Source organism: Mirounga leonina, unplaced genomic scaffold (genome assembly GCF_011800145.1).
Source record: "Mirounga leonina isolate KUSES-001 unplaced genomic scaffold, KU_Mleo_1.0 Mir_204, whole genome shotgun sequence".
NCBI classification, from domain to species: domain Eukaryota; kingdom Metazoa; phylum Chordata; class Mammalia; order Carnivora; family Phocidae; genus Mirounga; species Mirounga leonina.
Genome location: NW_023270513.1, coordinates 21,739,533 through 21,764,937, shown reverse-complemented (window position 1 = coordinate 21,764,937; position 25,405 = coordinate 21,739,533). Strand labels below are relative to the sequence as shown.

The following is a 25,405-nucleotide window of genomic DNA, read 5'->3' as shown; positions in this document are numbered from 1 at the left end:
ATGTTTGGTAGAATTCCCCAGGGAATCCATCAGGCCCTGGACTCTTGTTTTTGGGAGGTTTTTGATCACTGCTTCAATCTCGTTACTGGTTATTGGCCTATTCAGGTTGTCAATTTCTTCCTCTTTCAGTCGTGGCAGCTTATAGGTTTCCAGGAAGGCCTCCTCCATTTCATCCAGATTGCTCAGTTTATTGGCATATAGTTGTTCATAGTAATTTCTAATATGTGTTTCTATTTCCTTGGTGTTAGTCGTGATCTTTCCCCTTTCATTCATCATTTTATTAGTTTGGGTCCTTTCTCTTTTCTTTTGGATAAGTATGACCAGTGGCTTATCGATCTTATTAATTCTTTCAAAGAACCAACTTCTAGTTTTGTGGATCTGATCTACTGTGTTTCTGGTTTCTAATTCCTTGATTTCTGCTCTAATTTTAATTATTTCTCTGCTAATGCGTGGCTTAGGCATCGTTTGTTCCTTTTTCTCTAGTTCTTTAAGGTGTAGAGTTAGTTGGTGAATTCGGGATTTTTCTATTTTTTTGAATGAGGCTTGGATGGCTATGTATTTCCCCCTTAGGACTGCCTTTGCAGTATCCCATAGGTTTTGGACCGATGAGTTTTCGTTCTCCTTGATTTCCATGAATTGTTTAAGTTCTTCTTTGATTTCCTGGTTGACCCAAACATTCTTGAGCAGAGTGGTCTTTAGCTTCCAAGTGTTTGAATTTCTGCCAAATTTTTTCTTGTGATTCAGTTCCAGTTTTAGAGCATTTTGGTCTGAGAATATGCAGGGAATAATCTCAATCTTTTGGTATCGGTTGAGACCTGATTTGTGACCCAGGATGTGGTCTATTCTAGAGAAAGTTCCATATGCGCTCGAGAAGAATGAATATTCTGTTGTTTTAGGGTGGAATGTTCTGTAAATATCTATGAGGTCCATCTGGTCCAATGTATCATTCAAAGCTCTCCTTTCCTTGTTGATTTTCGGCTTAGATGATCTGTCCATTGCTGAGAGAGGTGTACTGAGGTCTCCTACAATGAACGTATTGCTATCAATATGACTCTTTCTTTTGGTTAACAGTTGGCTTATATAGATGGCTACTCCCATGTTGGGGGCATAGATATTTACAATTGTTAGATCTTCTTGTTGGATAGACCCTTTAAGAATGATATAGTGTCCTTCTGTGTCTCTAATTACAAGCTTTAGTTTAAAATCTAATTTGCCTGATATAAGAATTGCTACCCAGCTTTCTTTTGAGGTCCGCTGGCATGGAAGATGGCTCTCCATCCCTTCACTTTCAGTCTGGATATATCTTTAGGTTCAAAATGAGTCTCTTGTAGATAGCATACGGATGGGTCCTGTCTTTTTATCCACCTGCAACCCTGTGCCGTTTTATGGGAGCGTTTAGGCCATTCACATTGAGAGTGATTACTGAAAGATATGAATTAACTGTCATCATGTTGCCTGTGAAGACGTTGTTTTTATAGATTGTCCCTGTAAATTTCTGTTGTAGATCACACTTGGGGTTCTTTCTCCTTTTATAGAACCCCCCCTTAATATTTCTTGCAGGGTCGGCTTAGTGGTCACATATTCTTTCAGTTTCTGCCACTCATGGATTGCTGGATAAAGTATTCTTGGCTGCATGTTCTTCTCATTTAGTACCCTGAATATGTCTTGCCAGGCCTTTCTGGCTTGCCAGGTCTCTGTGGATAGGTCTGACGTTATTCTGATGTTCCCTTCCCTGTATGTAAGGTATCTCTTCCCCCTATCTGCCCTTAAGATGGTTTCCTTGGTTCTAAGATTTGCAAGTTTTACTATTACATGTCTGGGTGTTGGCCTGTTTTCCTTGACCTTCGGAGGGGTCCTCTCTGCCTCTAGGAGTCGAATGTTTGTTTCATTCCCCAGATTAGGGAAGTTCTCAGCTACAATTTGCTAAAATACATCTTCTAGTCCTCTGTCTCTCTCCACTCCCTCTGGGATTCCAATGATTCTGACATGGGAATGCCTCCTGGTGTCACTTATTTCTCTGATTCTATTTTCATGGATTCTGAGCTGTTTTTCCCTGGCCTCCTCTATTCCCTTTTTATCTGTAATATTGTCTTCCAGGTCTCTTATTTGCTCTTCTGCCTCACTTACCCTAGCTGTTAGATTATCTAGTTTGGATTGGATCTCACTGATAGCATTTTTAAGTTCTGCCACTTCAGCTTTCATTTCTGCCCTTAGAGACTCTATCTTGCCTTTAATTGATTTCTCCATTTGAGCCATTGTTTTCACAATTGCTAGCCTGAATTCGATCTCCGACATCTTGGTTATATCTGTATCCATTTGTAAATCTGCAGAATAAGTCATAATCTCTGAGTCTTTTCTATTTTGGGGGTTCCTCCTCCTAGTCATTCTGTTGGTGGGTGGTTGAGGGAATGTATAGAGTCCAAATTATTGACCAGAACCCAAGCAAGATGCACCTGTTTTCTTGGGACCTTAGGGTTGCTGGCCTCTTGTTTTCCCAGCCTATCTTCTGCGGGAGGGGCCTGCTGCGCTGTTACTCAGGCAACCCTGCTTGGGCGGTGTTGCCCTGCCCCCCTGTGGTGGGGGATGGGTTCAGCGGGAATCAGTCTTTGGGGCTTTTGCTCTCTGGAGGCTTTCCCTGGCGGCTTTCCGTGTCTCTTCTGCAAGTCAAAGCAGAAGAGACTGTTTCCAACCCTCTGCCTCAGAGCAGAAAGACCACAGTCTGTTCTTCAGTGAGCTCTCCAGGACACACTGTCTCCGTTTCTGTCCCTGCTCCTAAAAACTGCAGCGGTCTGGGTTGCGCACCCCTCCGCAGTGCTCCCAGTCCTGCCTCCAGGTTGGGGCACATCTCTGCCCTTTGTGCTTCTAAAACCGCCAGCCGTTCCCAGTTCATGCGCACCCAACTCCACTGCTCCGGGTTTCCAGCCCAGGGGCTGCCCTAGAGTCCTTTCCCCGCTGCTATGGGTCTGCGAGTCTGTGCCCCGTCCCCAGCGCGCGAAACTTGCTCACCGGCGGTGCAGGATCCCCACGGCCAGGCACCCTCCCGCTGCCGTTTATCCTGTGATATCTGCCCGCAGAATCACGGCTCCACACTTCATACCTCAAAACCAACCACCTGCGATATTCTGTTTTTTTGAGATCCAGATCTTACATCTCAGGCTGGTTTCATGGGTGCTCAGAGTGGTCTGGTAGATATCCAGCTCAATTCTGGGGACCAGTTGAAATAGGGTCCCCTAGTCCTCCGCCATCTTTCCCCCCTCCTCTCCTACCTTTTCGTTTTGTTGATTGTTTCCTTTGCTGTGCAAAAACTTTTTATCTTAATGAAGCCCTGATAGTTTATTTTTGCTTTTGCTTCCCTTGTGTCCAGAGACGTGTCCAGTAATAAGTTGCTATGGTCGAGGTTAAAGATGTTTCTGCCTGTGTTCTTCTCAAGAATTTTGATGGTTTCCTGTCTCACATTTAGGTCTTTCATTGATTTTGAATTTAATTTTGTTTATGGTGTACGAAAATGGTCCACTTTCATTCTTCTCCATGCCACTGTCCAGTTTTCCTGACACCATTTTCTGAAGAAACTATCTTTTCTCCATTGGATATTTGTTCCTCCTTTCTCAAAGATGAGGTGACCATATACTGTGGGTCCATTTCTGTGTTTTCTATTACAGTCCATTGATCTATGTGTGTATTTTTGTGCCAGTACCATACTGCCTGGATCACTGTATCTTTGTTATGTAACTTGAAATCTGGAATGGTGTTGCCTCCTGTTTTGTTTTTCTTTTTCAATATTGCTTTGCCCATTCAGGGTCCTTTGTAATTCCATACAAATTTTAGGATTGTTTGTGAAAAATGATAGTGATATTTTGATAGGGATTGCATTAAGTGTGTAGATTACTTTGGATAGTATATACATTTTTTTTAAAGATTTTATTTATTTATCTGACAGAGAGAGATTATAGCGAGAGAGTGAACACAAGCAGGGGGAGTGGGAGAGGGAGAAGCAGGCTCCCCACTGAGAAGGGAGCTCGATGTGGGGCTCAATCCCAGGACCCTGGGATCATGACCTGAGCTGAAGGCAGACGCTTAACGTCTGAGCCACCCAGGCACCCCTGGATAGTATATACATTTCAACAGTGTTTATTTTTCCAGTCCATGAGAATAGAATGCTTTTCCATTTCTTTGTGTCCTCTTCAATTTCTTTCATAACTGTTCTGTAGTTTTCAGAGTACAGATCTTTTACTTCTTTAGTTTATTTCTAGGTATCATTGTTTTCGGTGCAATTGCAAATAGGATCGATTCCTTATTTACTTTTTCTGCTGCTTCACTATTGCTGTATAGGAATGCAGCAGATTTCTGCAAGTTCATTTTATATCCTGCAACTTTGGGGAATTCATATATTACTTCTAGCAAGCATTGTTGGAGTCTTTCAGGTTTTCTACATAGAGTATCATGTCGTCTGCAAATAGTGAAAGTTTGACTTTATCCTTGCCAATTTTGATGCCTTTTATTTCTTTCTGTTGTCTGATTGCTGAGGCTAAGACTTCCAGTACTATGTTAAACAGTAATGGTGAGAGTAGACATCCTTGTCTTGTTCCTGATCATAGAGGAAAAGCTCTCAGTTTTTCCCCATTGAGGATGGTATTACCTGTGGGTCTTCTGTATATGGCCTTCATGATGTTGAGGAATTTTCCACCTATTTCTACGTTGTTGAGGATTTTTATCAAGAAAGGATGGTGCATTTTGTCAAATGCTTTTTCTGCATCTATTGAGAGGATCAGTGGTCCATATCCTTTCTTTCATTACTGTGGTGTATCACATTGATTTACAAATATTGAAACACCCCTGCAGCCTAGTAATAAATCCCACTTGGTCATATTGAATAATTCTTTTAATGTACTGTTGAATTAAATTAGCTAGTATTTTATTGAGAATTTCTGCATCCATGTTCATCAGGGATATTGGCCTGTAGTTCTCTTTTTTAGTAGGGTCTTTGTCTGGTCTTGAAATCAAGGTAATGCTGACTTTATTGAATGAGTTTGGAAGTTTTCCTTCCATCTCTATCTTCTGAAACAGTTTAAGAAGAATAGTATTAACTCTTCTTTAAATGTCTGGCAGAATTTTCCTGGGAAGCCATCTGGCCCAGGACTCTTGTTTGTTGGGAGATTTTTGATTACTGATTCAATTTCGTTGTTAGTTATGGGTGTGTTCAAATTTTCTATTTCTTCCTGTTTCAGTTTTGATAGTTTGTAAGTTTCTATGAATTTCTTCATTTCTTCCAGATTGTCCACTTTGTTGGCATATAATTTTTCATAGTATTGCCTTATAATTGTTTGTATTTCTGTGGTGTTGGCTCTAATCTATCTTCTTCCATTTGTTATTTTCTCTATTTGGTTTCTTTCTCTCTCTCTCTCTCTCTTTTTTTTTATATGTCTGGGTAGGGGTTTATTAGTTTTATTGGGTCTTTCAAAGAAGCAGCTCTTAGTACTGTTGATCTGTTCTAATGATTTTTTGTTGTTGTTGTTTCTGTATCATTGGTTTCTCTATCATTCTTATTATTTCCATTCTTCTGTTGGATTTAGGCTTTATTTCCTGTTCCTATTTTAGCTGCTTTAGGTATAAGGTTAGGTTGTGTATTTGAGACGTTTGTTTCTTGAGGTAGGCCTGTATTTCAATATACTTCCTTCTTAGGAATGCCTTTGCTGCATCTGAAAGGTTTTGGAGTGTCATGTTTTCTTTTTCATTTGTTTCCATATTATTTTTTTTATTTCTTCTTTAATTTCCTTGTTAACCCATTCATTCTTTAGTAGGATGTTCTTTAACCTCCATGTATTTGTGGTCTTTCCAAAATTTTTCTTGTGATTCACTTCAGGTTTCACAGTATTGTGGTCTGAAAATATGCATGGTATGATCTCTAACTTTTTGTACTTCTTGAGGCCTGATTTGTGACCCAGGATGTAATCTATTCTGGAGATTGTTCCATGTAGACTCAAAAAGAATGTGTATTCTGCTGCTTTACAATGAAATGTTGAGAATATATTCGTGAAGTCCATCTGGTCCACTGTGTCATTCAAAGTCATTGTTTCCTTGTTGATTTTCTGCTTAGATGATCTGTCTATTGCTCTAAGTAGGGTGTTAAAGTTACCCAGTATTACTGTATCAATGAGTTTCTTTATGTTTATTGTTGATTGATTTATATATTTGGGCTCTCCTAATTTGGGGGCATAAATATTTACAATTGTTAGATCTTCTTGATGGATAGAACCCTTTTTTATGATATAATTCCCTTCTTCATCTCTTGTTACATTCTTTGCTTAAATATCTAGTTCTCTGATATGTTTATGGCTACTCCAGCTTTCTTTTGATATCCATTAGCATGATAGATGCTTGTCCATCCCCTCACTTTCAATCTGCAGGTGTGTTTAGGTCTAAAATGAGTCTCTTGGAGGGAGCATATAGATAGATCTTGTTTTTTTTAATCCATTCTGATATGCTATGTCTTTGGTTCGAGCATTTAGTCCATTTACATTCAGAGTGATTCATATCTTTCAGTAAAGATATGAATTTAGTACCATTGTGTTACCTGTAGAGTTGGTATTTCTGAGGATGTTTTCTGTTCCTTTCTAGTCTTTGTTGCTTTTGTTTTTTTTTCTTCTCCACTCAAAGATCCCCCTTTAAAATTTCGTGCAGGGCTGGTTTAGTGGCCATGAACTCCTTAAGTTTTGTTTGTCTGAGACTCTTTATCTCTCCTGTTCTGAATGACAGCTTTGCTGGATAAAGATTTCCTGGATGCATATTTTTCCCATGTAGCACATTGAATATATCCTGACACTCTCTTGCGGCCTGCCAAGTTTCTGTGAACAGACCTGCTGTGAATGTGATCTGTTTCCCCTGTAGTTTAAGGACTTTTTATCCTTTTCTGCTTTCAGGATTCTTTCCTTGGCTGTATTTTGTGAATTTGACTATGATATGCCTTGGCAATGGTGAGCTTTTGTTAGATTTAATACGAGGTCTTTTTGCTTCTTGGATTTTGATGTATCTCCTAGATTAGGAAAGTTTTCAATTATAATTGAAACAAACAAAACTTCTGCCCCCTTTTCTCTTCCTTCATGTTCTGGGATTCCTTCCAAAAGGTGGTAGCTTTTCTAATTGTTGACTTGCAGTTTTTGTTCTCTCAGACCTCCAAATATTTTCTTGAGCGCTCAGAATGATTTGATAACCACTTAGCTGTGTTCAAGAGCTGTGACAAGCTTTGGGTTCCCCAACTCCTTCACCATCTTAATTCCTACCCCCGGTTCACTACCAGTAGTTAAGTGCACTGGTTAAAAATATAACTCTCTAACATCACAATTACTTCAACTATAAAGGCATAGCAATAAAAGGATTTGTCCAATGTGACCACTGAATAGTCCAAAACTATCACACCTAGGTCTAGGCAGAAAGGGGAAACATAACACTCTTTTGAACTCTTTGAGTGAACCTTATGTCTTACTCTGTAACAGTGCTTAATTATCAGTATTTTCCAAAGCTTTATTATTCATAAGTTTCATCTGGCCTGAGGAAGACTAAATTATGATGGTCTGAATGACAAAAAGGCAATTCAAATCACGTTTACACACAATTTTGTTTCTAGCAGATGCTAAATATACCTGTTCAAATCATTTACAACTCTGTGTAAAAATATTCAACAACTCCTCATCACCACCATCACCACCACCCCTTATACAGAAAACATCACATACACAGATTCTGAGCCGTTTTGGGATCCAAAATTCTCAATTCTTTCACTTTCTTCTTTGCAGGGAGGATTTTCTTTTCTTCTGAAGCTTCTACATTCTTTTGAACTAAAGGAAAAAAGTTTATTCATAAACAATAATGGTACTAATCCAATCACATGAAATAAATTAGTAAGGCATATTAACTACATTAACAAAGCCTATGCCAAAAATCAATAATGTGTTTATTTCATTAGTTCAAGGAAAAGGATAAACATAATAATACAGACCCATTCAGAGGTTTCCCTACAACTTAAATATCAGCACTTAAGCAGAAAAGATAAGCCAAATAGTACCAAAAATCAATTGCAGCTTCTTACCTAATGTACAACATTCATTACTCCTTTACCAGGTACCTACAAGCAGCCCTGGAATTAAATACATAGTAAAATCTCCCTAATTTGGACTAATTGAGGAAAAAGGCATATATGCATTTATCCTAAAATACGTTAAAATTTAGACATGTCTTTAACTCAGTGGAACTGCTTTAAACTATAACTTTTTTTTTAAAGATTTTATTTATTTATTTGACAGAGAGAGACACAGCGAGAGAGGGAACACAAGCAGGGGGAGCGGGAGAGGGAGAAGCAGGCTTCCCACTGAGCAGGGAGCCCGATGCGGGGCTCCATCCCAGGACCCTGGGATCATGACCTGAGCCGAAGGCAGACGCTTAACCGACTGAGCCACTCAGGTGCCCCTTAAACTATGTAACTTTAACTGCTAAATGGGTTGTCATATAAAAATTCCTAATAAGATTGCTTTTTTTTTGTTTTGTTCTTTTTTTTTATTCTTATGTTAATACCCATACATTACATCATTAGTTTTAGATGAAGTGTTCCATGATTCATTGTTTGTGCATAACACCCAGTGCTCCATGCAGAATGTGCCCTCCTCAATACCCACCACCAGGCTAACCCATCCTCCCACGCCCCTCCCCTCTAGAACCCTGTTTGTTTTTCAGAGTCCATCGTCTCTCATGGTTCGTCTACCCCTCCAATTTCCCCCGCTTCATATGAACCATTTGCAAGTTGCACAACAACAGCACCATTTGCATACATATAATTAATTAACCTCAAAGACTTGGTCTTTTGAGTAAGTTATCTTTGTATCCATGACAGTTTTTAGTACTATTTGCCTTCTTAAAAGAAAATATTTAATTATGCTCTATTCAGAAGGTAATCCTCTAGATCTGAACAGTTCAAATGACCTGAAACTGTGAGAAGTAGCAGTGGCCTTAGCCCCACCATAACCTCCATCAGCTCTACCTCAGAGAACCCATCTCAAAAACCAAAGTAAAAAACAATGTGGCTATCTGTTGTGAAAATGAAGCTTTATGGCAAATCCCTAAACCCATCTATACAAAAATTCCACAGCTACCATTGTACTCAGGTGTTGGCAGTTTACTTCTTCTAATATAAAAATAGGGTTGTAGGTAATGGGACCATTAAAAAATATGAGAAGGTGCCTGGGTGGCTCAGCCGTTAAGCATCTGCCTTCAACTCAGGTCATGATCCCAGGGTCCTGGGATCGAGTCCCACATTGGGCTCCCAGCTCGGCAGGAAGCCTGCTTCTCCCTCTCCCTCTCCCCCTGCTTGTGTTCTTGCTCTCACTATCTCTCTCTCTGTAAAATAAATAAATGAAATCTTCAAAAAAAAAAAAATCTACCTCCACCTCTTCTTTAAAAAAAAAAGTAAAGCCAACATTTTTTTTTCATTCAAGTAGTGATATGCTTTTATCCCCAAACTCATGCTGCTAAACTTCATCACTGAATCATATGACCATAATAATAATTTTTTTTTAAGATTTTTTATTTATTTATCTGAGAGAGAGAATGGGAGACAGAGAGCATCAGAGGGGGAGAATCAGAGGGAGAAGCAGACTCCCCGCCGAGCAGGGAGTCCGATGCGGGACTCGATCTCGGGACTCCAGGATTATGACCTGAGCCGAAGGCAGTTGCTTAACCAACTGAGCCACCCAGGCGCCCCATAATAATAATTTTTAAAAATTTAATTTCATTTTGAGGAAATCGTTATTTTTATTATTTTAACTTATCTGATTTTTGTTAAAGAGATCATAAATGAGTTACTGATTTTCTTTAGAGGAAAACCAACACACTACTACAGTACATTTTTGCTAAGCTATGTGTTCATAGCTGGAAAACTTTCCACACATGTTATAGAATACATCAAATACTGCAAGTCCATTAAGACCCCCCTCTGTTTTACTGGTGCAAAATATAGGAAAATTAAGTGAACTTCCTAGAAAAAATAACATAAAATTAATTACCTAAATAATTATGTCCTAATAATTAGTTCTAAGCTTTATCACTATGACTTATCTAAAGTGATGCAGAGTCTAAGCAGACTAGATAATAATTACACTTGAAAATCATGATCTCAAGTCCAAGCCATGCCCAGGTTAAGACTACTCTATATAAACAAATAACAATCCAAAATCCCTTTGTTAATTAAAAAAAAAAAAAGTACCTGAATCATATTTAAATTACTTCTAGAATCATTCAGAAAATCTTTCCCTAAGAAATAGTCAAGGAAACTGTCTTAATCTCCCAATATGCCTTAATCCCCCCTATTGGAGACTAGTTAACCAAGTACATATAGGGTGAAAATGCCGTAGTATAATGGATATTGTAAGATTTTCTGCAAACTAACAAGACTCCGGAGTAACCCACACAAACATAATGTTCATTTTGTATGACTTCATATTTTTGCATTTTTTTCATTAAAATATATTCCAACTCTCCCCTTTTCAAATTAACAAATTGCTTAAAATTAAGATTAGACGTCTTAAATATCTTAAATCCTAATATATTTCCCTTATAGTATGTAAATTGGCTTTATCTTAGGTTGAAGAAATGATAAGAATTTCATGATTGGGCACTGCTATTTTGAGAATTACTAGAGCAAAGCTAGTTTAAAATAGTTCCCTAATCAGATAGCCTTTCACAAACAATAAAGTTTTTGCCATGATCAGTAAATATTAACCAATGGCTATTAATGCCTTTGGCTTTCTTGTCTTTAAAAGCATTCCTTAGTGATCACAACCACAGGCTTAGATAAATAGAGAATTTGAAGAGAGGTAATGACATATGAAACTTATCCAGATAGTATTGAAGGTTTCTTATTTTAAAAATGTCCTGCTTTCATAATGTTTCAAACTGTTACCTGTCCTTGGATGCTTTTATTACATATGTTTCAAATGCTTTAAAATTAAATATTCCATAACTTTATGAAAATATGGGCAATTTAGTAACTCAATTAAAGATATTTCTAAAGATATTTCTCCAAAGAAGACATAGAGATGGCCAACAGGTATACAAAAATACCCTCAATATCATGAGGAAAATGCAGATCAAAACCATAATGAGATATCACCTCACAGCTCTTTCAATGGCTCTTACCAAAACCAAAACGAAGTGTTATGAGGATGTGGTGGAGGAACTGGAACCCTTGTACATTGTTGGTAGAAATGTAAAATGGTGTAGCTGCTATAGAGAACACTATGGAGATTCTACAAATAATTAAAACTAGAACTACCATATGATGTACCAATCCCACTTCTGGGTATATAACCAAAAGAACTAAAAGTCTCAAAGAGATAGCTGCACTCCCATGTTTACTGCACTATTATTCACAAAACAGCCAAGATATGAAAAGAATCTAAGTGTCCATCAAAGAAATGTGGCATATACATATAACGAAATGTTATTCACCCTTAAAAAAAAGAAGAAAATCCTGCCATAAATAATAACATGGATGAACCTGGGGAACATTACACTAAGTGAAATAAGCAAGTCATAGAAAGACAAATACTGCATAATTATGAAGCATCTAAAATGTCAAACTCATAGAAACAAAAGAGTGAATTGTAGTTGCCAGGGACTGAGGATGGGAGAAGTGGGGAGTTGCTGCTCAATGTGTATAAAGTTTCCATTACATAAGATGAATAAGTTCTAAAGATCTGTGGTACAAAATTATAGCTCTGGTTAATAATACTGTATTATGCACTTAAAAATTTGTGAGCGGGTAGATCTCATGTGAAAAGTGCTTATACCAAACATACCATAATTTAAAACTTAAAATAAATTATAGTGATTTTGTAATTTGAAATTATTTGAATGGGACTGAAGAAATTTTTTTAAGTCTCAATACAAAAACTTCAATAATTGATTTTGTCATCAATGGCCCTATGGTCCTCACGTTCATAATGAGGCCTATAATCAAATGTTATCTTTCCATATGCAAATGAAAAACCATATAGCCACTGGTTTTAAATCTGATGGATTAATTTGAGTGCTTAAATTATCACTGCTAATTGACCAAATAATAATGAAACATCATAAAATACTGTCAGTAGAAAGATAATGATGTGCAATAAAGACATTTGTATTATTATTAAATGTGTTAACATCAAGATACTAATTATGTAAGATAAAATGCTTATTAAGTATTCTTATATTTTCTTTAACATATGGATTTTTATCTGTAATTATTCTATAAATTTATTCCTTTACAGTTGAGGGGTGCTCATTGGCATAAACAAACATGGCTATAATCTTTTCCTGATCTAATTTAGGAATGTTCATAAATCCCCTATTAATTTCTGCTATCTCAGTGGGTACAAACAACATGTGACAAGATATCTGTAAGTTGTAGCAAATATTAAGATACTATAAATGGGTATCATTGAATGATTTACATAATGGTAACTACTATAAATCATAAACTTTTAAAAACTACTTTGTCTCAAAATGCAATAAGATTGATTCCTAAAGTCAGCATCAATACTATTAATTCATTCATTTACCCAGCAAATACTTATTGAAGACCTACTATGTGTAAGCCTAGGCACAAGCATATAGACTTAAATGTCTACTCAGTTTTCTAAAAAACATGGTCATATATAAACTACTAATTAGGGCAGTATCTCCAAAAGATATCTAACATTTATAATTTTCTTTATCCATAATAATATAGTTTGAATGAATATATGCATATCACTCAACAAATTTTTTTTGTTATTGGAATTAGTTTCATATCAACAAATCCTGTATCTTAAATCAGCATCAACTGATGTATTACATCATATTAGAAGGACTATGTGGAGAAGCAAAAATATGACACTTCCCAGTAACTATACTCTATTCAAAACTAGGATAAATAAAGCCAGTAACAGTAGTGATAAAAAATCACCTAAAAATATTTATGTAACTTTATTCATACATATGTGTTATATCAAACAAGTAAACGCCCAACTTGTTTTAGATATATCAATATAAGAATTGTGATCACCCTATATAAATACATATTTTTCCATTTGTATACATTCCAGAAGTGATTTTAACTATACGGAAATCATTTTTTATGTATTAGTTGAAATATGTGTTAAACTTCAATAAAATAATTGCATGTTAAAATGAGTGCAAATATGAAAATAGCAGGCAGGGAAAATCTACCCTGATTTCTGTGTGATAGCTGCAATAAATTTATACTATATATGTATCACTTATACAAATATATATATATCACATAAAAGGGGAAAGTATGATAATAAGAACTACAACAATAACAGTGATAGTAGTACTAGTAGTAGTAACCATGATAACAATCATCACAATCACCACCAAAATAAACTTTTATTAAATACCTCCTCTGTTATCTTCTATAATAGGTATTACCATTGTCATCTTATAAAGGAGGAAGCTACAAAATAGAAAACTTGAGTCATTTGCCCAAGATCATATAGCAAGTAATAAAAAGATGCTCAACCTCACCTGTCATCAGGGAAATGCAATTGAAAACAACCAATGACCATTTCACAATCATCAAATTGAAGTAACAAAAGTCTTGTAATACCAAGTATGGATGAGCAGGCAAAAAAATAAGAATTTGTGCCAACAGTGGTAGTAAAAATTAGGATAACAAATATAAAATAAACATTTACTAGTATCTAATACATTTAAGCTGTGGTTACCATAAGTATAACCCAATCTTTCCATTTATGAGTCAGTCAAGGAGACGAGGATGTTCACTGCAGCAATGTTTACAACAGTACAAAAACTGGAAACAACCCACATGCCAGGGGGTTATGAAATGGATAAATAAATTGTGCTATATTCATATAATGGAATACAGCTCAGCATTTATAGTGAGTGTATTACAGCTAAATATTCCAATAAGAATAGATCCCAATTATAATTTTGAATGGAAAAATAAACATCATTGAAAATGTTACATGCAGTATAATAGCATTCATCTAAATTAAAAATGATCTTACGTCTTGTGTATAAAATGTAAATGTATGTGTGTGTGTGTGTGTGTGTGTATCAAAATTTTAAAACCTGGACTAAATACTTAGCAGATTAATGACTTCTTTTCTTGGGGGAAGAAAGTGATACTGGAACAAGTAAAATCCTGGAAACTTCAATTTTATCTCTAATGTTTTGTTTAAAAGCAAATATCTGTACTAAATATGACAAAATGCTATCATTTTTTCATTCTGGGAGGCTGGTACATAGGTGTTTCCTATATTAGCCTATGCAGATTTCCATTTTTTTAACATAAAAATAAAAATTGTATGACCTGATATATATGTATCTTTTTTACACTTTATAAACTGTTAGCCTTGGCAATCCAAGGAACAAGGGTATATAGGAATCAGAAACAATAGAAGAGGGAATAATAAAAACTACAGATAAAGATTAGTCACTTTGGTCAGCAAGCACAATTTTATTTTCAACCGTTTTTGAATCTATTTTGTGAGGAATAACATATTTGTTTACCAAACCTTGAGAGGGAAAGCTGATGGAATATGCAGTATGAGACTGCATTTCCATCTCCTCTCTTATGTGCTGCATATTGCAGCTGTGAAGCTTCCCCTGTGTTGCCTACAGCTGTGCATTAACTAACGCATCCCACAGAAAGGGAGATGTCATTCTGTCACCTGCATCGTACCTGAAGCCATAGGAATGGCATTACCAGGAATGTTGCTGAAGTTTACAGCACATTAAACAAGATTAATGGTTCTAACAGTGGGAATCACACATACATACTTTGTAATGATTCCCTAATTAAGGAACAAATCTTACTGGTGGTAGTTTATTTATGTGTTGTTTTTTTTTTTTTTTTTACTGGTCATAGCTTAGACAAGAACCCCCCAAATCAGTAAGCACATGTTACTGCAAATTAACATCTGCATAACTAATATACTTGTACACCTGTTCATTAAGCAAATTACTGAACACTGCTAAATGTCACCAGAACACTATGTTTAACAACGTGCATAGCTAATGTTGTGTATTTACAACTGGGCCTCAATAGCTCTGAAGGTAATGTTTACTTTACGGAGGACAAATAAAGTTGACTTAAAGATTTTAGGTAGAATCTCCTTTCTTTGAAGTGATATTTTTTTAAAGATTTTATTTGACAGAGAGAGAGAGTGAGAGAGAGCGTAAAAGTAGGCGGAGTAGCAGGGAGAGGGAGAGGGAGAGGGAGAAGCAGGCTCCCCACTGAGCAGGGAGCCAGATGTGGGGCTCGATCCCAGGACCCTTGGGATCATGACCTGAACTGAAGGCAGACGCTTAACCGACTGAGCCACCCAGGTGCCCCTGAAGTGATATTTTAAACACCAAAATGGAAGTATGGTTATGGTTGTTACCTCAATCTAGTATTTGACAAATGAGATGGTGGAAGTTATTTCTGTTAACCTTTAACCTTTGTGAAGTACCTTATTCAAACTATAGTCAATTCCTTTACTCGTTAAGTTGGCTCCGACTTTGTATGTATGAACTGGTATTTTTCTGGCCATCCCACACACTCAGAGAATGCCGTTATGCAAAATATCCTAATTCATGACACAAATCAGTAAGTCCAGTAATAAACCCCAAGAGCTAAGTATGTCAAAGCTCAGTGCTAAGAAATGCAACAGTAGGAATTATGATGATAAAACCAGTACTGCTAGGCTATAGGTCATTTCTTGTTGAGAACACTTTGGGGATTCATTATATTCAGGTTTTTCTTTTATAATGTGGTCTATTTCAGACTGGTACAAGTCATGCACACAATTGAGTTTAATGTGAGCAAGACTGAACAAAATAATACCTTAAAATATTTGTAGCCAGGGTCTCAAATTGACAATGTAGGATTTTTCAGTCCGAGTTTCAGGTATAGCTGAACATAGCTTGAAGGTCAGTGGTGTAGATCTCATCAAGGATTTACAAAAGTGAAGGATCACTGGGAAACTGTGTATCCTAAAAGAAGCTTCTCATCTCCTGGATATTTCTACTTGATTGTCTAATAAGCTCCATAAATTTAGCACATCCTATACCATATTCCTTATCTTACACCCAAACTTGCTCCTCCCATAGTCTTTTCCATCTCAACAAATGGCAACTCAATCCTAATTGTTCAAGCAAAATACACAGGTGCATGCACATGCATGTGCATGCACACACACACACAAACAAGTTATCATTAATTCTTCCCTCTCACAGGCTACATCACATTCTTTGGCAAATCCAGTATCTGATAACTTCTCATCACCTCCACTTCTACGTAAGGGTTTCAAGCCACCATTACTTCTAGCCTAAGTTATTCTTGTAGCCTAATAACCCGTCTCCATTCTGCCTCTGCCTTTCTTCATTCTACCCTGACAACACATTAATTAATGTTTTCTACTGTTCAAAACCTTCCAATGGCTTCCTGACTTATTCAGAGTAAAAAGAAAGTCTTCACAATAGCTTAGAATGTCCTACATCGTATTTCATGTCCCTTCCATAACTATTCTGATCTCATCTTTTGCTACCTTCCTCTGATTCAATCTAGCCACACAAGATTCCTTGCTGTTCTTCAAATATACCAGGACAATTCCCACAGCAGACTCTTTGATCTTGATATTATATCATGCCTAGATCTCGCCTCACTTCTTTCAGATCTTTATTCAATGACACTTTCTTATAGAAATCTTTCCTGATGATGTGGTTCCGAATCAGAACTCCTCCCTCCTGACACATATTTTCCTCTTTGTCTGCTTCATTTCTCCCAGAAGCAATTACCATCATCTGACACAATATGTATTTTTTATTTTATTGTCTATACCTTCTACTTTGATGTGAGCTCTCTTAAAAAAAGGGATTTGTTACTGTTTTGTTCACCGTTATATACTATCATCTAGACTCATTCCTGCAAAAAAATAGGCACTCCAATTATGTTGGAATATATACTACATATATATTCTTATTTGTAAAAAAGGATTTATATATAATGTTATGTATTCCAGTACTGGTAATAGCAAAAGACTGTAAGCGTTCATGTACTGCAGACAAACTTAATAAATTGTTACATGGGGTATTACTTATAATAGGAAAATATCTGAACTAACCCAAAAGCTTGTCAATAAAAGAATGATTAATTAAATTATGGTATGTCCATTCAATGTACCAGTCTGCTGCTATATCCAAGATCAAGGAAAATCTTTATAGAATGATATGGAATGATCTTCAATAAATATTGTTAGATAAAGCAAACAAGTTATACAAGACTATGCAGTACTACCATTTACAGAAAAGAAGAGGGAAGAATATATGTATTTGCTAGTATATATATAAAACGTTCGTGGAAAGAAACACAAGAAATTTATTACATTAGTTACTTCTAGGGAAGGGACTGAGTAACTGGGGTACAGAGATGAGAGGAACAAATTTCCCAGTATACTATTTTTGTAACTCTTGAACTTTAAACCATGTAAATATATTATCAATTCAAAAATTATTAGAAAAACAAAGAAAAGGAACAAAAGGATTTCACCACTAAAGATGTCTAATATATGAGTGCAAAGAACAAAAATGCTTTGTGTTACAAATTGGGGGAAAAATACTTTGTGCACTTGAGGATGCAGCATAGAAATGAAGCCCAGTCTTCCAGTGTCGCCATCAACAGAGTAGAGGAAGAATACACAGACACAAACCAAATGGTGGTCTAGCCCTAGAGGCTATAAGAATTTATTAGTGAAATTCAAATAAACAAAATTTTAACAACATAATGATCTGCTATGGAGGGGACGCTTAAGAATTCATAGCTTTCAGCCTGATTAATGAATTTAATCTTCACAAAAGTATTATGTTTGATACACGTATTTCTTTTTTTTCTATATTTTATTTTTTTTTAATTTTTTAAATTTTATTATGTTATGTTAGTCAACACACATCATTAGTTTCTGATGTGGTGATCCACGATCAATTGTTTTCGTATAGTACCCAGTGCTCCATGCAGTAGGTGTCCTCCTTAATACCCACCACTGGGCTAACCCATCCCCCCAGCCCCCCTCCCTTCTAAAACCCTCAGTTTGTTTCTCAGAGTCCATAGTCTCCCATGGTTCATCTATCCCTCCAATTCCCCCCGCCCATTTTTCCCTTCCTTCTCCTAATGTCCTCCATATTATTCCTTATGTTCCACAAATAAGGGAAACCATATGATAACTGACTTTCTTTGCTTGACTTATTTCATAATCACCTCCAATCCCATCCATGTTGATGTAAAAGTTGGGTATTCATCTTTTCTGATGGCTGAGTAATATTCCATTGTATATATGGCCCACATCTTCTTTATCCATTCATCTGTTGAAGGACATCTCAGCTGTTTCCACAGTTTGGCTGTTGCGGACACTGCTGCTATGAACACTGGGGAGCATATGGCCATTCTTTTCACTACATCTGTGTCCTTGGGGTAAATATCCAGTAGTGCAATTGCTGGGTCAGGGTGTAGCCCTACTTTTAATTTTTTGAAGAACCTCCACACTATTTTCCAAAGTGGCTGTACCAACTTGCATTCCCACCAACAGTGTCAGAGGGTTCCCCTTTCTCCACAACCTCTCCAACATTTATTGTTTCTTGCCCACTCCATTTTTGCCATTCTAACTGGCGTAAGGTGGTATCTCGGTGTGGTTTTGATTTGAATTTCCCTGATGGCTAATGATGATGAACATTTTTTCATATGTCTGTTAGCCATTTGTATGTCATCTTCAGAGAAGTATCTATTCATGTCTTCTGCCCTTTTTTTGACTTGATTATTTGTTTTTTGGGTGTTGAGTTGGAGAAGTTCTTTATATATCTTGCATACTAGCCCTTTATCTGTAGTGCCATTTGCAAATATCTTCTCCCATTCTGTGGGTTGCCTCTTTGTTTTGTTGACTGTTTCCTTTGCTGTGCAGAAGCCTTTTTATCTTGATGAAGTCCCAAAAGTTCATTTTTGCTTTTGTTTCAATAGCCTTTGGAGATGTATCTTGAAAGAAGTTGCTGTGGCCGATGTCAAAGAGGTGACTGCCTATATTCTCCTCTAGGATTTTGATGGATTCCCGTCTCACATTGAGGTATTTCATCCACTTTGAGTTTATCTTTGTGAATGGTGTTAGAGAATGGTCGAGTTTCATTCTTCTGCATGTGGCTGTCCAATTTTCCCAGCACCATTTATTGAAGAGACTGTCTTTTTTTCCATTGCATACTTTTTCCTGCTTTGTCAAAGATTATTTGACCATAGAGTAGAGGGTCCATATCTGGGTTCTCTACTCTATTCCATTGGTCTATATGTCTGTTTTTGTGCCAATACCATGCTGTCTTGGTGATCACAGCTATATAATAAGAGCTTGAAATTGGGCAACGTGATGCCCCCAGATTGTTTGTCTTTTTCAACATTTCCTTGGCGATTCGGGGTCTTTTCTGATTCCATACAAATGTTAGGATTGTTTGTTCCACCAGTTTGAAAAATGTCATTGGAATTTTGATCGGGATGACATTGAAGGTATAGATTGCTCTGGGTAGCATAGACATTTTAACAATGTTAATTCTTCAGATCCATGAGCGTGGAATATTTTTCCAACTTTTTGTGTCTTCTTCAATTTCTTTAATGAGTGTTCTGCAGTTCCTAGGGTATAGATCCTTTACCTCTTTGGTTAGGTTTATTCTGAGGTATCTTACGGTTTTTGGTGCTATTGTAAATGGAATCGTTACTCTAATTTCTCTTTCTATAGTTGCGTTGTTAGTGTATAAGAAAGCAACTGATTTCTGTGCATTGATTTTTGTATCCTGCCACATTACTGAATTGCTATATAAGTTCTAGTAATTTGAGGTGCAGTCTTTTGGGTTTTCCACATAAAGTATCATGTCATCTGAGAAAAGAGAGAATTTGACTTCTTCTTTGCCAATTTGAATACCTTTTATTTCTTTTTGTTGTCTAATTACTGTTGCTAGGACTTCTAGGACTATGTTGAACAATAGTGGCGACAGTGGGCATCCTTGACATGTTCCTGATCTTAAGGGAAAGGCTCTCAGCTTTTCCCCATTGAGGATGATATTCGCTGTGGGTTTTTCATAGATGGATTTTATGAACTTGAGGAATGTTCCCTCTATCCATATACTCTGAAGAGTTTTAATCAGGAAAGGAGGCTGTATTTTGTCAAATGCTTTTTCTGCATCAATTGAGAGGACTATACGGTTCTTCTCTCTCCTATTATTAATATTTTCTATCACATTGATTGATCTGTGAATGTTGAACCACCCCTGCATCCCGGGGATAAATCCCACTTCGTCGTGCTGGATGTTCCTTTTAATGTATTGTTGGACGCTATTAGCTAGGATTTTGTTGAGGATATTGGAATCCATATTCATCAGAGATATCGATCTGAAATTCTCATTTTTGATGGGGTCATTGCCTGGTGTGGGGATTAAGGTAATGCTGGCCTCATAGAATGATTTTGGAAGTTTCCTTCAGTTTCTATTTTTTGAAACAGCTTCAGGAGAATAGGTATTATTTCTTCTTTGAATGTTTGGTAGAATTCCCCAGGGAATCCATCAGGACCCTGGACTCTTGTTTTCTGGGAGGTTTTTGATCATTGCTTCAATCTCGTTACTGGTTACTGGCCTATTCAGGCTGTCAATTTCTTCCTGTTTCAGTCTTGGCAGCTTATAGGTTTCCAGGAAGGCATCCACTTCATCCAGATTGCTCAGTTTATTGGCATATAGTTGTTGATAATAATTTCTAATAATTGTTCCTATTTCCTTGGTGTAGTCGTGATCTCTCCCCTTTCATTCATCATTTTGTTAATTTGGGTCCTTTCTCTTTTCTTTTGGATAAGTCTGGCCAGTGGTTTATCAATCTTATGAATTCTTTCAAAGAACCAACTTCTAGTTTTGTGGATCTGATCTACTGTGTTTCTGGTTTCTAATTCATTGATCTCTGCTCTAATTTTAATTATTTGTCTTCTAATGCGTGGTTTAGGCATCCTTTGTTCCTTTTTCTCTAGTTCTTTAAGGTGTAGAGTTAGTTGGTGAATTCGGGATTTTTCTATTTTTTTGAATGAGGCTTGGATGGCTATGTATTTCCCCCTTAGGACTGCCTTTGCAGTATCCCATAGATTTTGGACCAATGTGTTTTTGTTCTCATTGGTCCATGAATTGTTTAAGTTCTTCTTCGATTTCCTGGTTGTCCCAAACATTCTTGAGCAGAGTGGTCTTTACCTTCCAAGTGTTTGAATTTCTTCCAAATTTTTTCTTGTGATTCAGTTCCAGTTTTAAATCATTGATGGTCTGAGAATATGCAGGGAATAATCTCAATCTTTTGGTATCGGTTGAGACCTGATTTGTGACCCAGGATGTGGTCTATTCTAGAGAAAGTTCCATATGTGCTCGAGAAGAATGAGTATTCTGTTGTTTTAGGGTGCAATGTTCTGTATATATCTATGAGGTCCATCTGGTCCAATGTATCATTCAAAGCTCTTGTTTCTTTATTGATTTTCTGCTTAGATGATCTGTCTATTGCTGAGAGTGGAGTATTGAGGTCTCCCACAATTAACATATTGTTATCAATATGACTCTTTATTTTGGTTAACAGTTGGCTTATGTAGATGGCTGCTCCCATATTGGGGGCATAGATATTTAGAATTGTTAGATCTTCTTGTTGGATAGAGCCTTTAAGAATGATATAGTGTCCTTCTCTGTCTCTAACCACAGTCTTTAGTTTAAAATCTAATTTGTCTGATATAAGAATTGCTACCCCAGCTTTCTTTTGAGGTCCACTGGCATGGAAGATGGATCTCCATCCCTTCACTTTCAGTCTGGATGTATCTTTAGGTTCAAAATGAGTCTCTTGTAGACAGCATATGGATTGGGTCCTGTCTTTTTATACAATCTGCAACCCTTTGCCGTTTTATAGAAGCATTTAGGCCATTCATGCTGAGAGTGATTATTGAAAGATATGAATTAATTGTCATCATTTTGCCTGTGAAGATGTTGTTTTTATAGACTGTCCCTGTAAATTTCTGTTGTATATCACGCTTGGGGCCTTTCTCCTTTTATAGAACCCCCCCTTAATATTTCTTGCAGGGCCGGCTTAGTGGTCACATATTCTTTCAGTTTCTGCCGGTTGTGGAAGCTCTGCATCTCTCCATCCATTCTAAATGACAGCCTTCCTTGCTGGATAAAGTATTCTTGGCTGCATGTTCTTCTCATTTAGTACTCTGAATATGTCTTGCCAGGCCTTTCTGGCTTGCCAGGTCTCTGTGGATAGGTCTGATATTATTCTGGTGTTCCTCCCTCTCTACGTATGGAATCTCTTCCCCCCTAACTGCCCTTAAGATGGTTTCCTTGGTTCTAAGATTTGTGAGTTTTATTATTACATGCCGGGGTGTTGGCCTGTTTTCCTTGATCTTGGGAGGGGTCTTCTCTGCCACTAGGACACAAATGTTTGTTTCATTCCCCAGATTAGGGAAGTTCTCAGCTATGATTTGCTCAAATACATCTTCTAGTCCTCTCTCTCTCTCCACTCCATCCGGGATTCCAATTATTCTGACATTGGAACGCTTCATGGTGTCACTTATTTCTCTGATTCTGTTTTCATGGATTCTGAGTTGTTTTTCCCTGGCCTCCTCTTTTCCCTTTTTATCTATTATATTATCTTCCAGGTCACTAATTCATTCTTCCTCCTCACTAACCCTAGCTGTTAGAATATCTAGATTAGATTGGATCTCATTGATAGCATTTTTAAGTTCTGCCAATTCAGCTTTCATTTCTGCCCTTAGAGACTCTATCTTGCCATTAATTGATTTCTCCATTTGAGCCATTGTCTTCACAATTGCTAGCCTGAATTCGATCTCTGACATCTTGGTTATATCTGCATTCATTTGTAAATCTGTGGCATAAGTCATAATCTCTCAGTCTTTCCCATTTTGGGGGTTCATCCTCCTAGTCATTCTGTTGATGGGTGTTTGAGGGAATGTATAGAGTCAAAATTATTGACCAGAACCCAAGCAAGATGCACCTGTTTTCTTGGGACCTTAGGGTTGCTGGCCTCTTGTTCTCCCAGCCTATCTTCTGGGGGAGGGGCCTGCTGTGCTGTTACTCAAGCAACCCTGTTTGGGCAGAGTTGCCCTGCCCCCCTGTGGCAGCGGATGGTCTCAGTGGGAACCAGTTTTTTGGGGCTTTTGTTCTCTGGCGGCTTTCCCTGTCTCCTCTGAGAGAGCAGAAGAGACCATTTCCAACCCTCTGCCTCAGAGCAGAGAGATCGCAGACTGTTCTTCAGTGAGCTCTCCAGGCCACACTATCTCTGTTTCTGTCTGTGCTGCTATAAACTGCAGCATCCTGGGTTGTGTGCCCCTCCGCAGCACTCCCAGTCCTGCCTCCAGGCCGGGGCATGTCTCTGCCCTTTGTGCTTCTAATATCACCAGCCACTCCCAGTTCGCATGCTCAACCCTACCACTCTGGGTTTCCATCCCGGGGGCTACCCTAAAGTCCTTTCCCCGCCGCTACCAGTCTGCCAGTCTGTGCCCTGTCCCCAGTGAGGGAGGCCGTCGCTCACCAGCACTGTAGGATCCCCACAGACAGGCTCCCTCCCACTGCCATTTATCCTCCATTATCTGCCCACGGATTCACGGCTCCCTGCTTCGTACCTGGAAACCAACTGCCTGCAATATTCTGTTCGTAGAGATCCAGATCTTCTTACATCTCAGGCTGATTTCATGGGTGCTCAGAGTGGTCTGGTAGATATCCAGCTCAATTCTTGGGACCAGTTGGAATAGGGTCCCCTACTCCTCCGCCATCTTTCCCCCCCTCTGATATCTTTCTGATACACCTATTTCTTACACTTAAACATATTCGTTTCTTATTCATCACTTATAATTTCTAAACGAAAGTCAAGTTGCAATAAAAATATTAAAACATCTGCACATGCATTTCCTGTGCAGACAAAAAAATAAAGAAAGCAATGCTAATAGAAACAGAACTGTTGGTTGTTATATGCACTATCATGTCTGTAAAACTGGCTAAATTCATCATTTAGAAAAAGGCAATTTAAGAGTTTCAATGCATAATAATCTCTGCAAAGGATACTCTGAAGTTTAAACCTATAAAAATTAAGGACTACATAGGTATTATATATATAAGTAAGCCTCTCCTGAAGAATTCCCAAACCAGGTAAAGAGACCTGTACAGGACTACTTCCAGCCATACCAATTCAGGTGTATTATTTGTACAATAGTTTTGTAATTTTTATTTCTATACCTAGATTCATATGACCTGGAAAATACTGGGTAAACATAATAATTAAGAGTATATATGCAACCACCGCCAGACACGCCACTGGATGGATTTCCCTTGTAACTGTGAAAGGTAGTTATTTTTATTAGTCTGCTCAGTCTGCCCTAACAAAATGTCACAGACTGGGTGGCTTAAACAACAGAAATTTGTTTCTTAAAGTTCTGGAGCCAAGGAATTTCAAGATCAAGGTGCTAGAAAGGTAGGTTTTATTCTGAAGGCTATTTTCTTGGCTTGTAGATGGCCACCATCTCACTCTATGCTCACATGGCTTTCACTCTGTGTGTATTCAGGGAGAATGAGAGTGAGCAACCTCTCTGTGGTGTCTTTTCTTATTGGATCAGGACCCCACACTTATGACCTCATTTAACCTTAATTACTTCCTTATAGACTCCATCGCCAAATATAACATGCTGGGAGATAGGGCTTCAATGTATAAATTTTAGGGAGACATAAATATTCAGTCCATAACAGTATTAGTAGTATTCCTACTTTACAGTAAGGAAAGTGAGAATCCCAGGGACTTTCAAAAAAATCTCATAGAAAAGTTAAATGGCAGAGCTGGAATTCAATCCCAGGCTGTTTGACCCCAAAGTCCATGCTATTACCCCTAGGCTCTACCATTCTTCATAAATACAGAAAGAGATTCACAGTTGCCTACCGCGTACTTACTACTAAATAATTTAAGATAAGAGGGTTCAGTAGAGATGGTAAACATGCCCCATGCTTTAATATCACTCTTAGAGTTTTTCCTTATGTTCTAACCAAAGCTGTGCCTTCAAAGTTGTAGTTTCTTTTTCTATAAATGGCTTGGCATCCTTGCTTGCTCAAACTGCAATTCTGCGTTTGGTGGTCAGTGATCCCTACAGGAAATGCTGGGTGCTAATTATATTTTTAATGGTTGATGGAAGATGATGACTAGAGATGGACCACCAGCTTGGGATATGCATTCCCACCTAGTCCAGCCTTGTAAACTAATTTTTGTGTAGTTTATGAATGAAGAGCTACAGTAAGAGGCTTAGAGATTATGTCAGGAATTCAAGGGTTC

At 37.5% G+C, this 25,405-nt stretch overlaps 1 protein-coding gene across 1 annotated transcript in view; it reads right to left on the bottom strand.

Moving 5' to 3' along the window:
- Window positions 1–25,405, bottom strand: part of DIAPH2 (diaphanous related formin 2) — a 959,330-nt gene that overhangs the window by 509,280 nt on the left and 424,645 nt on the right. Inside the window, exon 18 of the mRNA XM_035028841.1 lies at window positions 7,731–7,832. Coding sequence (XP_034884732.1) covers window positions 7,731–7,832 — 102 coding nt within the window. The remainder of the gene's footprint in view (window positions 1–7,730; window positions 7,833–25,405) is intronic.